General features: G+C 35.3%; 1 protein-coding gene across 1 annotated transcript in view; it reads left to right on the top strand.

Moving 5' to 3' along the window:
- Window positions 1–15,561, top strand: part of LOC149787258 (uncharacterized) — a 98,515-nt gene extending 82,954 nt beyond the window's left edge. The window contains exons 11-15 of the mRNA XM_089976079.1: window positions 1,070–1,162; window positions 2,161–2,257; window positions 2,956–3,163; window positions 7,259–7,386; window positions 15,163–15,561. Coding sequence (XP_089832205.1) covers window positions 1,070–1,162; window positions 2,161–2,257; window positions 2,956–3,163; window positions 7,259–7,386; window positions 15,163–15,561 — 925 coding nt within the window. The remainder of the gene's footprint in view (window positions 1–1,069; window positions 1,163–2,160; window positions 2,258–2,955; window positions 3,164–7,258; window positions 7,387–15,162) is intronic.
- Window positions 15,562–16,078: the final 517 nt, after the last annotated feature.

The raw sequence follows: 16,078 nt of genomic DNA, 5'->3' as shown, positions 1-16,078 counted from the left end.
ATACAATAACACTTCTAAATTGTGATGAAATGTATTACTGGAACACTTTGCAAGTTATTGACTTGTGAAAATAGAAATATTCCCAATGCAGCCTTTAACACTTTTTTTGCAAATTCAGCACGCAATTAGACCTAATGTTGCATGAGGTTTTGACACACATATCTTACACTTGCTTACATCAGAAAGGGACCGCTCAGTGGCCTAGTGGTTAGAGCGTATGCCTCAGATGCGAGAGGTCATGGGTTTGATCCCCGGCCGAGTCATACAAAACAGCTGCCTTGCTTGGTTTTCAGCATTATGAGCCTAGTGTTATGACTGGTCAGCCTGGTGTCAGGATAATGTGACTGGGTGGGTCATCGTGCTACATGTCTGCAGCTTGAATCCCCAGTGCTAAACATCCATGTAAACTGCCACACTGCAGACATTGTAACGATATGACTGAAAAATTGTTAAAGCTACGTTAAAAATCCAAATGACACACACGCACCAAAATTGGCGAACATTGACCACAGTGCATGCCATGTCATTGGACTAATGTTTTTCAGCTTAAATGTTTTGATAAATATGCTATCAGAGGAAATCATGGAAACAATGTTGTTTATATAAAATACATTTTATCAATGTAGTTCGTGAATGCACACGCTTAACAATTTGTTTATTTGCTTTGTAAAGAATCCTTTCTTTTTTGTTCATCTTGCATGAAAACCTCTTTATTATCTGCTATAAAGGTTTATTTTCCTTAGGATTTTGAGTATTTCTGACTTTATCAGTTTCCTGCCTTTAATTTAGCTCTGTATTGTTGGGAGTTATTTGCATACATACAGATACACATATACATACTTATGTTGGACTGTAGTATAAATATTTACTTGGAATATGCAGTTGACCTCTTATTATGTGATACAAAACATCAAGATCCCTGTCTACTAAGGTCCAATTGATGAGTTGTTAGTGATTTAGTTATGATCAAAATATATATATCAGCAACAGAAACAGTTGTAGATACATTTCAGAACCAGGTGCTGTATATAGATTATTTTGTTGCATAATCTTTACCTCCCATCTACAGCATGGATGTACTGAGGGACAAGATTATATTGGACCCAAAGTGGTTGATTGATGCCCTTAAATCACTCATCACTGCTGATGACATGTTCATCCTGTGAAACAACAAAGCTGTCTCAGACAAGTGGATTGAATTTAAGATGAAGGGAAAGCTTTCTCAGGAATTAATTGGTTTGTAAATTTTTAATTTTGTTTGAACTATTTTGTAAAATATTACTTTCACTCTAAACTTTATCTAAACTGATTTTGACAAATATATTTTATTTAACACACACTAATAGAAATTTACTATTTGCAAAAACTTAGCATTTTACGATTTATCCATCAAATAATGTAACCAATCATATTAACATTAAAAACTACTTCTGCTTTTACCAGAATTAAGCCCCTCCCATCGACTTAAAAAATGATATTACCTCATATAAACAATAGGAAGTGACTCTTGCATATTACTTTCCCTTCCCCACTTGGCTATGTTCCTTATAGGATATATCATTAGTTTTAACTCCAAAAGTCTTTTTGGGGCACAGTAAGTCAAACAATCATTACATATAATGCAGACTTCATGTTTTGTATTTTTGGCAATATTTCAGATATTTTGTGCAAATAAATTTGTCACTACTTCATTTGAAATTTCTTTATATCAGTAACATAATATTACCTGCTATGCACCACAGTAGAGCTGTTCTTGTTCATAAGTTCCACTATTCACACGCATTATCTCATTATTATGATATACTTATAAGATATTGTCAGTATATTTTTAATTACTGTTTTGTTCTGTTCTTGCTAAGTTGCCAACTATTGTTTATATAGGACCTCTGATGGACACATACATTCATCACTTTGTATTTACACCTGATATGTTTTTATCATAATATTTGGACATATTCTGTGACAAAACGGATTTTAAATGCAAAAAAAATGCAGATGTTTCAAAATGTTTTATGGTGACAGTAGACATTATGAATCGTGCCTTGCCTGCACTAAATAGAAGACATAGTACGGTGTTCTCATGAGTAAGAAGATAGGGTCAATCCAGAAGTAGTGAACAAGACATGTAAAGTTTACACCTTTCCTCTGACTCGTTATCAGTTTTATTGAGGAAGCAGGAATGACTCCCACTCCACATGTTAAACTGCATCATGGATTTGGCCTCTCACATGGTGTACCAATTGGTAGAGAAGACCAAGTACAATCATGATTGGGATGCAGTCAGTCACATATCCAAAGTCATAAATTGCTTGGCACATCGTACTATTTCTAAAGTCCTATTACTTGTGTTTCTCTGACACTAGATAAGTGTCCTCTTGCAGGTAGGTGAGCATGCTGAACAAAAACATAATAAATATCAAAAGAAAAATTGACTGAAAAGATCCAAACCACTGTCAAACACAGACAATGTACCAAGTAGTTTGGATTCATGTTCATGCTTCATTATGATTCAGTCAGAATATGCATATAGAGTGCTTGCTGCACTAGCTCCATTTGCAGTCGAAAAGACTATTCTTGGGTTAGTCAGCACACAGAAAAAAAGTGACAAAGTGAAATCAGGTTTGCTTGTAGAGTGTGAGCAATGAACACATACTGAAAATATGAAAATATCCAGGAAATTGAGACTTTACTTGATCTTCCAGTAGTATCTTTTGCACACACTTCACTGAACTCATCGAACTCATGCACAGGTGTGATGCCTCATCGTAACCTGGATGGAGTCAATGACACAGAAATAACTGAAGGCCTGAAGAACCAATGTGTCACTGTCATTTACCGAAACCCTATTTAATTTTTCAGAAATTTGCTGGGCACTGACTCCATCTTACTGACCTGGAAACAGAAGAATATTCAAAGGGTGAAATACAGCTCAAATATCTATTTTCCAGAGGCTAGAAAGATGGTGGAATGCATAACCTCCCAGTATGGCACGTCTTCCTCAACTGTTGCAGAGACAAGTCTAAACATAACAAATGGTGCACACACTCAGAAAAAGTCTACCTGATGAAACCGAATCTTCAAGTATTCCTCATCATGGGCCTGAGAAAAAACACAGTCTCTACACAGGCAGGATTCATCGATGCCCCAATGCCTAAATTACCAGGTAACAAAAAGAAATGGAACCCTAACAGGCAGCACAAGGGGTCTGATGACCTTATGAACCTGCATAATATTATTAGCAACTTTCAGGACATGGATGCAGAATAAAAACTCCACCATATTAAATTTGGCAGAAATTGGCTGGAGACTGACTCCATTTGACTCACCTGGAAAAAGGTGAAGAATATTCAAAGGGTGAAATATAGTGTATCCATTTTCCAAAGGCTAGAAATATGGTAGAATGTATAGCCTCCCAGTATGGTCCATCTTCCTCAACTGTTACAGAGTCAAGTCTAATGATAACAAAGGGTGCACACACTCAGAGAAGTCTACCTGATGAAGAAGTCCTCATATATTCCTCACTATGGGTCTGAGAAAAAACAAACAACCTCTGCACAGGCAGCATTCATTAAGGGCCCAATGACCAATCACCAGATAACAAAAAGAAATGGAACCCTAATGGGCACCACAAGGGGTCTGATGACCTTATGAATCTGCTTAATATTTTTAGCAACTTTCAGAACATGGATGCAGAATAAAAACTCAACCTGCTCTCAAGGTGACTCTTAAAATTACCCCTTTTTGAAACAGCTTTGCAGAAAATGCTGACAAGGCGTCAGGAGGAACTTTATTTGTTGTGAACAACAGTGCTTATCTTAATGCCCTTCCTTTGACCGTACATTTACAAACCACTATTTTAAGTGATACTCATCATAGAGTGATGAAATTTTATTCCATGTATATATCACCAGGTACCAAATTACAACCAAGTGAATTTGACCACCTCTTTCAATAGCTACCTATGCCACTTTGTTCTACTTTGGGATTTCAGTACAAGCATATGAGAATTTGTTTCCCATCTTTTCATTTTGATTATAATTTGAAGGTCATTGTTGGCCTTCACAGCTGTGATCACTTCCCAGTCTATCTAAATAACATTAGCTCTACCATCAATGCCCCAAATCCATGGTGGAAATTAATGACGGCAAACAAGTTGGGTGTGATAAAAGTTGCATAACTTGACTGAGTAGATATAGCTTATTAAATGTTCATCCTGTTCAGCATTTTACATCTTTTACTTGATATTGCAACCAAATCCATTGCTATGTCCTTGTCTAACGTTAAAAGAAGCCAGAAGTTATGCTTCACTATTGACCTAAGAAACCATTAGATGATATAAATGATAGAGGAAACAAATTTAATCTTTCTGATATAACAATACATTATTCAACTGCAATCATGACATAGCAACTGTACTTGCAGATAGCTTTTCTAACAATTCATCATCATATATATTCATTAGGATTTAAAGTCATGAAAGTCAAAAAGAGAAGAAACATTTAAAATTCACATCAAATAATTCAGAACAATATAATCATCCCTTTTCAATTTTGGAACTTATGGATGCAGTAAAAAAAGGCCTGTAATATAGCTGCTGGTGCTGAAGAAATATCATTTTTGAAGCACCTTCTGGAACCCTTCCGAATTTCTCCTTTAGAATGTCCAATAATTTGATCACCGTTAGTACAGAATAGTGAATGACTTGCATGATCTGTGTATTAAAGGTCATCCGCCCACTTTTATGTCAAACATCTTTTCGAATAAGGAATTTCATGGTGTGGGTGGTACCAACACCTTTTAAGATATTCAAGCAAGAGATGAATGTGCCCCGGTTATTATTTTATCTATTACACACTTTAACATACAAATTAATAACATTAATTAGTATTTGGTACATAGTGTGGATTGCTAGCAATATTTTGATCATTTCCTAATATGTTATCTCTTGCATACAATTAGAAGACAATTTCAGCAGATTATTAACAAGACTCGGGATATTGTCTAACCCAGTGTATGTGGTGCTGACATAAAGGCTGTTCTTAACCTAAATAGATCCATTTTTAGATCAAGCTGGATTATGGTTGTATTGTTTACGTTCACCCAGAATAGAATACTTCAAGATCCTCTATTCAATTCACAATCAAGTAATATGACTCACTCTGTGGGCATTTAGGACTCCCCCATATGAAACCTTTTGGCTCAAGTGAATGGGTTACCCCCCATCATCACAGTGACACATTAACTGTAAGGTATACCATACATTTAAACCCAGATTTTGCATATGTTTTCCAACCTAAATACAAAACATATGAAAGAAAATAAACCAAATGTCATACCTACCTTGGCATTAGAATATCTTATGTCTTAACAGCACAAAATGTGACCATTCAAAAATCCAGAAGTTGTTTTTTTCTGTAACATCTCCCTGCCTTCCTTTACACATCCTGAAAGAGAAAAATTAGATTCCTTCAATTGTCATAACTCTTATAAGGAACTTCTCTCCAAATTTAAGAACTGCTCAAGAAATTTCATCAACAGCTTGAAGGAAAAGGTTCCTGCAGACATAATTAGAGGAAATCAGGGGAGGCATCCCTCTTATCAGCATAAATCCGGGCAGTATAACTTGCCCTCAAAATATATTGAATGCAGACTTATTTTGAATGCTATCATTTTTCCCAATTCGCTATCATTACTTCATTCAGAACATAATAAGAAGTTGGGAAACCTACTACTGACCAACATTATCATCAGACAGACAGAGATGCGTACCTATTGCATTATAATCTTGGTTACCCCATGATGTCGGTGATAAAGGTAATGAAAAAGCACACCTCGCTGCTAAAATAGCCCTATCTGTACAACCATCTGATTTTAATATATCATACACTAACATAAAACCTGGTATATAGGATGCTTGTTGCTTTAGAATGTGGCAGGAATAATAGAATGATGCTGTTAAAAACAAGCTTTATGTGGTCAAACCTTCCTTAGGCAAATAGCCACCTTCCTACAGAGACAAAGTAGTTATTGCAAGAATAAGAATTTGTCATAACCCAGTCTTGCATATTAAAAGGGTGAAGACCATACTGAGTGTATTTCTTGCAATTAACCCTTCACCATGATGCAGTTTATGATAAGTTATTTTGATCTCCAACCTAAATGCAATCGTTACTTCAGTGTTCAATATTTGAAAGAACTTTATGATTCGGTAATGTGTTTTGTATTTTACATTTCTTGAAGGAACTTGACATTTTGTAAGTTGAATTTTTATTTTACGATTGTACAACCTTCTCTGTCCCATTCAACATAAATTTTGTGGTGGATAATCAATGTGGACAAGTCAGCAATTGTTCCTTCACAACATTTCATTCATCTGGTATGGAGTTGCTCACCAATATCAGTCTAATCTGTTTTCCTCCCAGATGAATCAACAATATTGTCCTATCAGTAGAGAGAGCATCTTGAACAATATTGTGGTGAGGGAGCTCTTAAAACCCTATGGTCTCTTCAATATGGCAGCAAATCAAGCAGTTGGCACTTTTCTCAGGGTGTCCCATTTCTTGTTGATTAGATCAGCAGAGAAAGATTACAGTGAAAATCAGGCGTGTCCTAATTCAGTTATAGGATAGAGAATGGTTTACAATGTGGATTTCTTTTGAAGTCTTACAACCAAAGGTCACAAGCTGCCCAGAGGCATGCTCATCAGGTTAGAGAGCCCAATTTCTACCAGATTTCAAGATGGTCAGTGGCAAGTGGACACAACAAAAGTGAACCCAACAAAAGTGAACCCATCATATCAAATTCTTGGAAATAAAAGCCTCATAGCATTCCATCCTTGACAGGACCATCTTCATTTAGTGAAGTCCTGATAATGTGGGACAATTTAGTGGTGATCAAATGTCAGGGAAAAAAGGGTGAAGCAAAGTCACTTCAACGGGCCAGCATATGAGCACTCTTACTTTCCTTCCTTTATCTATAGAGCACAGGTCTAGCATGTGAGCACATGGGTTGAAGTCTTGTGCTCGTGCCAGTGTGGTTGGTAGATAAAGACTCAGTGTACTTTTCAGTCATAAATGAGTTTCACATCAGAGAGAAATTTAAAGACTCTGATATCAGTCCAAAATGTTGGCTTGAATCTGTGGCTCCTTTACACAGGTCAAAGTGAGTCTTTGATGTGATGTCTTGTAATTGAGTGATTGTTGGTTGAGTTAATGAAGTTTGACTGTAAATATTATATATTTCCTGATTGTCGTTTTAGATGCCATCTGGACGAAGGAGAAAAATCCAGACTTCCATGACAGTAAGGATCACCTGTTGCTTATCATGGAACAATTGAACATAATTGCAAAGCCAAGGTCGTACAATGAAGATGGAAAGGAGTTCAAGGTCTGTTAATACAAAACTGAAATTTTAGTATTGCATTTGGTTTTGTATAAACCACATTCTTTTGAGTACACATATAGCATGTTTATGGAAAGTGTCTGTTCCATTCCCTCTGTCCATGTATCATAAAACTGATGGAGACTAAAGGAAAACTTGTTTGTACTTTATTATGTCAAATCATTTGGTATGAAAGAACAGAATATTAAGCAAACCAAACTGAAGTTCAGTTTTCACATTTCCAAATTGAACTGTAACTGTATTTTGGTCCTTACGTGACAAATAAGTTTCTTTGCATCAATAACTATTGTCGTTCCTGAGTTCAAGAAACTTTGGGGACATAGTAGCCCTCCTTCCATCTGTCATTCTTTTGTTTCTGCTCCATAAATTTAAAGCTATTTGTCTCTTAGATGTGAACCTGGTTTGCTTATACATAATTGAAAAGTGTGTGACATATCTTGGAACCATATTATGGTGTACGACACATTATCTAGTGATAGTGCATAATTAGGTGAAGATTCATCTCTTTATCTCAAATGACTTAAGAGTTAGGACGCTAACGGGAAAGTGTGTTGCAAATGTTAAATACTTAGCCATGATCCTACACTTGACCTTGAAGATTATACCCTCCAGTGTTGTTCTCACCATACCTTCTATTGATATTTAAATGTAACAAATATCATAAACTTCTACAGCTTTAAGCTTATTAAGCAGTCAATTAATTCTGATCATGAACTTCAAATATTGAGTGATTACCCTACCCTAAAAATAGCTTCACATGTGATATGTCATACAAAGACATGATTATGTAATTTTAAAATTCTAAAATGTCAAGATTGATAATTATATTATTCAATGAACAGTAAAGTAGTTGTCTGCATTTTGAGCTTGTAATCATGTTTTCTTTTTGCTTGTCTCTCTTTTATGTTAAGAAACTGTAGTAAATATTTACTTGTCAGACATAGCTGCTAGACTTGTACTTGGCTTTTGTGGACCTGACAATCTTGGGTCTAACTTGTCATGGTCTAGTGAGTTAAAAACTAAATTTGCATCCCTGGCATGCATACTTACCCACCTACATACCTATCTCCTTAAACATACATACATCCATCCATCTATCCATCTTCAGTTCCTCCAGAATGGCAAGCTGTCTACAACACTTGGCATGAGGGAGAAAGAAACAAATTATGGGTGAAAAGGTCAAAGTTCAAAGGTCATCATAACTGAAGTCTGGAAAATGGTTCTTCAGAACAACTTAAGATCTCTGCCATATATAGTTACAACCTTGAGGATGGCTTGCATGTGGAAAAAGGAAGAATTCTATAAAGTTTAGAATCAGAAGGTCGGAGGTCAAGATGGCTGACTGAAATAATAATAGCAGCATGCAAAAATTGTTAAAAGCTATGTTAAAAAATAAAAATCACGCACACACACATATCCAGTACCAATTCAGTTCCTCCAGAAGGACAAGTGGTCTACAACACTTGGCATGAGGACGAAAGTAACAAATTCTGGGTGAAAAGGTCATAGTTCAAAGGTCATCATGCCTGAAGTCTGGAAAATGGTTTCCACAGAACAACTTAAGATCTCTACTATATATAGTTACAACCTTGAGGATGGTTTGGATGTGGGAAATGGAAGAACCATATTAATTATAGAATCAGAAGGTTGGTGGTCAAGGTGGCTGACTGAAATAATAGCAGCATGCGAAGCATGTACTTGACCAACATTTTATGAATGTTTTCTTCATAGGGCAAGGAAGAAGCCATTAACTTCTGGGATCAGTAGGTCTTGTACATTGATCAAAGATTGTCCATTCTCCAGAGTCAACCATTTCTAATATGTGCATACATAAGTGATTATTGGTTTATGGGATAGGTGTTTAATGTGACATACACAGGATTATTACTTTAAAGAACAGGTGTTTAGTGTGCCAGTCAGACTATTGAACGAGTACCTACACATAATTATTAGTTTCTGGGACAGGTGTTTAATGTAATATTCACACTTTTGTTTGAGCATCTTAGAGGATTATTAATTTATGGGACAGGCAGGTGTTTAATGTGACATTCAGACTACTGTATGAGGTGTACACAGGATTATTAAATTTTGGGACAGGTGTTTAATGTGATGTTCAGACTATTGTATGAGTGACCACACAGACTTATTAATTATGGGACAGGTGTTTATTGTTCTGTAGCATTAAACACATGTGCACCCATGAAACCTGAAAGCAGAACAATTGGAAAGCAGAACCAGGCAGTAGAAAGTGCTATGGAAATGTGTAGAAATACCGAAGTCAGCACTGAATTACAAACTAGAAATTGTATCGCTCAGGCAGATGTATTAAAAACATCTGACTGCCACCTGCCTAAGACCCGATAGCACCTGCTTAGGACCCTCCATTGCTGCCCAAATCCTAAAAGTATGAGTCTTGAATAATTGAGGATTACAATCACATAGAAAGAGCATGTAACATTCAAACTTCTGTGTACACAGGATTATTAATTTATGGGACAGGTGTTTCATGTGACGTTCAGACTATTGTATGAGTGCCTTTTCAAAATTATTAGTTTATGGGATAGGTGTTTAACGCACATTCACACTATTGGACGAGTGTCTAAGAGGCTTATTAATTTATGGGACAGGTGTTTAATGTAACATTCAGACTACTGTATTAGGCCTACACAGGATTATTACTTTATGGTACTGGTGTTTAATGTAACATTCAGACTAATATAATGTGACTGCATATACTTAATACTTTATGGGACAGGTGTTTAATGTCACATTCACATTACTGTGTGTCTAGCAGGATTATTATTTTATGGGACAGGTGTTTAATGTCACCTTCACATTACTGTTTGAGTGTCTAACAGGATTATTAATTTATATGACAGGTGTTTGATGCAACTTTATCACTAATGTGTGAGTGCCTACAAGATGGTTATCAAATATGGAGTAGTTATTTACTGTGAATTTCTTATTACTCTTGCTAATAGTTTCAGACTCGAAAATGCATTTTATTTTTATGACAAAACTGTACTCAAGGTATTAATGCCACCCCCCTCCCCCGATTTTTCAATCCCCCTTTTACAATGAAATATCACATAGGATGGATATTTAAGTTTAAATAATACACACTACATATGTTCAGTGTAAACTTTATTGTAAAAATAAATAATCGTTGGCATAATGGGGCATACCCTGTCACAGCACATTGCTCTGAAATGTTTATGTAAGAATACCTCGGAAGAGAGACTTTGTGGGAGTTTGTAGGGTCGTGAAAAGTGTCCGACACCTGTATGTGGAGCCACAAGCTGCTGATATGAGGTATATAGGGACACTAATAATGAAAAGTTGATAAGTTTGAGCTTGAGGATTGCTATGATAACAAACATCAGCCGATACTCCATACATGCACCATAGGAAGAGGGTATGAAGTATATGGGCATAATAGTTGAGTACATTTAGGTGCTGACACGAATTGTGGGTCAGAAGCAAAGTTGTGAATGCATGAAACTTGGCAATGGCCCAAACAAAGTGAAGGTAGCCCTGTGATTATGAAACAGTGTGACTGTAACAAAGACCCACAGTTTAAGGAAATGTAAGGATAAATAAAGATAATGATTTTGAATCCAATAATGTGGAAAACGCATAAACTAGGTTTCAAACCACATGATTATCCTTATGTGCCTAAAGGTATAAATACTAGATACATGTATTAGATAACCAGTTAGGAAGTCACTTGTCAACAAATTGAAGATACATCTGAAATAACACTGTAGCTTAGGATGAGAAAATAAATGATTGGCATGTACAGCTATACAACATATCTGAAGTGTTCCAAAATTGAAAGTTGGTATCAGCAGGTAAGTAAGTGGAATAGTGCATTGATCAACACAAATGTGAGCTGACAAATGAGGCACATGCTGTGACATCTGCCTCTACACAGCTGACAAATGAGGCACATGCTGTGACATCTGCCTCTACACAAAGCTAACTCTATCGGGGTGCACCTCAATATAAATACCATATACATTAGAGGACCATTGACCCAAGGTTGGATTAGATGGTCTGGAATTCCAGCCTTAGCAGCACTGGTAGCTGCCCTGATGTGGAAGGTGTATCCATTATACACATCACGTGAATCATAACCTAACCTGAGCAAAACAGTCTTAATGGTAGTAGTGCAACCATTGTCCGTGAGGAACAGTTGATCACAAAGTCGAATTCAAGCTAATATCCAAATACGATGGAATTTTCTCATCACGTCGCTGGTTGTGACAACATGTAACAAAGTATACACCTTCTAAAGACACTGATATGATCTAATAATATGTACACACCTTATACAGACACTGAAAGGATCTAATAATATGTACATACCTTATAAAGTCACTGAAAAGATCCAATAATCTATACACACCTTCTAAAGACATTGATGAGATCTAATAATCTGTACTCACCTTCTAAAGACACTAACAAGATCTAATAATATGTACACACCTTATAAAGACACTAAAAAGATTTTTAAAATGTATAGATGCCTTCTAAAGAAACCGAAAAGATCTAATACTCTATACACACCTTTTAAAGACACTGCATATATCTAATAATATATACACACCTTCTAAAGACACTGAAAAGATTTAATAATATGTAAAAACCTTATAAAGACAGTGAAAAGATCAAATAATCTATACACACCTTCTAAAGACACTGAAAAGATCTAATAATCAATACACACCTTATGAAGACACTGAAAAGATTTAATAATATGTACACACTTTGTAAAGACACTGATAAGATCTAATATGTATAAACCTTATAAAGACAGTGAAAAGATCAAATAATCTATACACACCTTCTAAAGACACTGATAGGATCTAATAATATGTACACACCTTATAAAGACACCGAAAAGATCAAATAATCTTTAGACTCCTTCTAAAGACATTGAAAATATCTAATAATATGTGCACACTATATAAAGACATAAGATCTAATACTGTGTACACACCTTAAAAAGTCACTGAAAAGATCTAATAATATGTACACACCTTTCAAAGACACTGAAAAGATCAAATAATCTATACACACCTTATAAAGACACTGAAAAGATCCAATATGTACACACCTTTCAAAGACACTGAAATGATCTAATAATATATACACACCTTCTAAAGACACTGATAAGATTTAATAATCTATATACACCTTTTAAAGACACTGAAAGATATAATAATATGTACACACCTTATAAAGACACTGAAAAGATCTAATAAGATGTACACACCTTCTAAAAACACTGATAGGATCTAATAATATTTACACACCTTAGAAAGACACTGAAAAGATCTAACAATATGAATACACCTTTCAAAGACACTGAAAAGATCTGATAATCTGTACACACCTTCTAGAAACACTGATAGGATCTAATAATCTATAGACACCTTCTAAAGACACTAAAAAGATCTAATAATATGTACACACCTTATAAAGACACTGAAAAGATCTAATAACATGTACACACCTTTAAAAAATACTCATAAGATCTGATAATCTATGCACACCATATAGCAACAATGAAAAGATCTAAAAATACGTACTCACCTTGTAAAGACACTGATAAAATCTAATAATCTATACACACCTTCTAAAGACACTGAAAAGGTCTAATGATCTATACACACTTTTTTAAGACACTAAAACGATGTAATAATCAATACACACGTTCTAAAGCAATGCTGTCCACCCGCAGGCAGCATGCAGCCCACGGGCTGATTTTGAATGGCCCACCAAAATTCGAGCAGCTGTATAGTCGTTACTTTTCAGTTTTCTGCTACGGCCCTCAGCTTCAAGAAAAACATTTTTCACTGGCTCATGGTGTCAAAAGGGTTGGACAGCACTGTTCTAAAAGATACTGAAAATATCTAATAATATGTACACAACTTATAAAGACACTGATAGGATCTAATAATGTGTACACACTTTTCAAAGACATTGAAAAGTTCTACTAACCTATAAACACCTTCTAAAGACACTTGGACATCAAACCAAATTTTAATTAAATTGTATTTCTTTGAACATTCCCTAATTGGAAAAGGTCGGGTACAATGACTCTTACTAACTAAAAAACTTGGGTCATTTATAATACTAATGACAAAAGTGTTTGCATATATCATTTCCTGTTTGATTTTCAAGAAAATCACAGCATATATAATTATCATGGGCACTTGTGTCATTGTTTTAAATGTACACCTTTACATGTTAACTTTCTGGCATTATATAGTTTAATTGAATTGTTCAGTTAGACTATTGTATAGTTTGCTACAGCTTCTTTGGCTGCTAAACTAACTGTGTCCATACTGATCAGGACATGGTTATTTTAATGGACAATGAAATTGTAGTAATTGATGCTAAAGTCTGATTTAACGTAATGACTAATGACTGAGTTAGTTTATTTAATTTTGGAAACGTTGATATTTGTGTAGAAATGTAAAGGTACCTTTCCCAGTCACATTTGTTAAATTATCAGTCACCTGTCCCAGTCACCATTGTTAAATTATCAGTCAGCTGACAGATGTCCTTATTACAGAGATTTAAATATTCATGTTTGAAAAACCAGTACCTTCCAGAATTTTGAACATTTTAATCTGCATTTTGTCTTTCTGTACACATTTCATGTTTTGGTATTTTTGTGGGTTTTAATGCCATTTTTCAGCATATGATAGGCTATTGAAGGCAGCATTTACTGGTATATTTGGTAGAGGAAGACCCTATGAAGAAACACCATTTCACAGGATGCTATTGTCAAGCTTCCTTATGTATACATGGTCAATTTGAGACATAACTCACACAGGCAGAGATAAGATTACTTTGAGTGATCTGCAGAGGCTAACAACTTAAACCACTTGAGCAGTATTGGCCACCTATGGCCCAATCAAATTTAATAATGATTAGGGCATCCAGATCTCAGAATACTTGAATACATAAATGACCAAATTGTTTTGATGTCTGATTGGCTGAGAATTACCATTATGGAGACCATATGTGTCATGCCATTATTTATTGAACTTGATTGCATAGTCATGAGTATGACTTGTTTGATTATCATATTAAAACCAGAATCATCGATTTGGGGAATGATGATAAATAATTTGAACTCATGATATATTGCATTATTTGAATGTTGAGCAGAATAAACAGTGTCTGCACTGGATTGTGTACATAAATATTTATTCATTATTTGGAAGTGACTGATAGGTTCCTGTCAATGTAGATTGGCTTGCTCATTCAAGCCATTTATATGGAAACTAAAATAAGTGCCATAATGATATTGCCAGCTTATTAAGAAGTGCTAGTTGAAGATCATTACCTGATAGTTTTTAATTGGTATTGCCAAATTCACAGGATAAGTTTTCATATCCCATGTACAAACATCTTATATTTAAGGTAATATAGATACATATACTTGTCATATTTTCTGTACGGCAACAAAAAATGCATGTTTCCAGTCAGCTGACCATTGATGTTTCTCATTGATAACAGTATGACTTTTGTCCTTCTTGGTAAAAAAGCACATTACTGAAATTGATTTGGGCATCTAATTGACCCGGTTTTTTGCCCAGCACTTTTAAGCGTTTCATACATTATATATATATTAATCCTTCCTGACTACCCCAATTTTAAAAACCAGTTCAGTAGGAAACACATTTTTTTTTTCTGCCTAATATCTTTCATTTCATGGCACTAAACCCTTTTAATGCATTTCAGCACGAGGACTGCTACCTTGCACCATGTATGCTCCGTCAAGCAATGCCAAAAGAAATTATATCCCCAGAATCAGACCCTGAGATGGATAGTACATCAGTACTCTGCTTCATGTGTTCAGGAAAGTTTTTACCACCACCCATTTTCCATAGACTTGTTGGTGCATGCTTGACACACTGGCCCATTGCCAAAAAGAGGTCTGAAAATCTAATATACTGTGGCTGTTGTGTGTTTGACCTTGACCATCATCATAGATTGACCCTCTACTTCAGGGACTACATCATTTTTGCAAGGGTTACAAGAATGGGAGTCAAGGACACAACCTTGACATCAGAGCTTTGCAGTAAAGCCAGAAAGTTCATCTTTGAGAACTTGTCAAAAATACTTGGAAATGATCAGTAAAGTGCTTAAATCGTACATGGGGGACAAGTTTGAAAAGTCACATGTGCTGTCAGTGGCTGAACATGCTGGCGGGATAAAAACAAATATGGATTTGGCCATTCAGGATATACAGAAGCAGGTTTTGAATCACATGCATTAGTAACCTTGTATAACCTGTAGCAGGGGAGTGTGTCAAATATTTTTTCTAACAAATGAGTTTATCTGCCTTTTAAAGTTACTTGAATATAATTGTACAGGGTAAGTATACATTTGTACTGATTCATTGCCTCCTCTATTGACATGTGTATATGTCGATAATGTTCATCCTATGATATATTGATGAATCACCTTACCCCTGGTGAAAGAACATGATTCATATGTGTCAGTGTAGATAGTAAATTCTGAACACAAACGGATATTGAAGGATTATTTTTCTCACATTCCTTAATGAAAAGCAAGTTTGAAGTCTAAATATCGATTATGAATAGATGTAACTTTTGACCAGCAGAAGATCCGTTACAAATTCCTCATATTAAAA

The sequence above is a fragment of the Sinohyriopsis cumingii genome, chromosome 12, assembly GCF_028554795.1.
Source record: "Sinohyriopsis cumingii isolate HCF-2022 chromosome 12, ASM2855479v2, whole genome shotgun sequence".
In the NCBI taxonomy this organism is placed as follows: Eukaryota; Metazoa; Mollusca; class Bivalvia; order Unionida; family Unionidae; genus Sinohyriopsis; species Sinohyriopsis cumingii.
The sequence above is the reverse complement of the archived record's forward strand: the minus strand, read 5'-3'. Positions and strand labels throughout refer to the sequence as shown.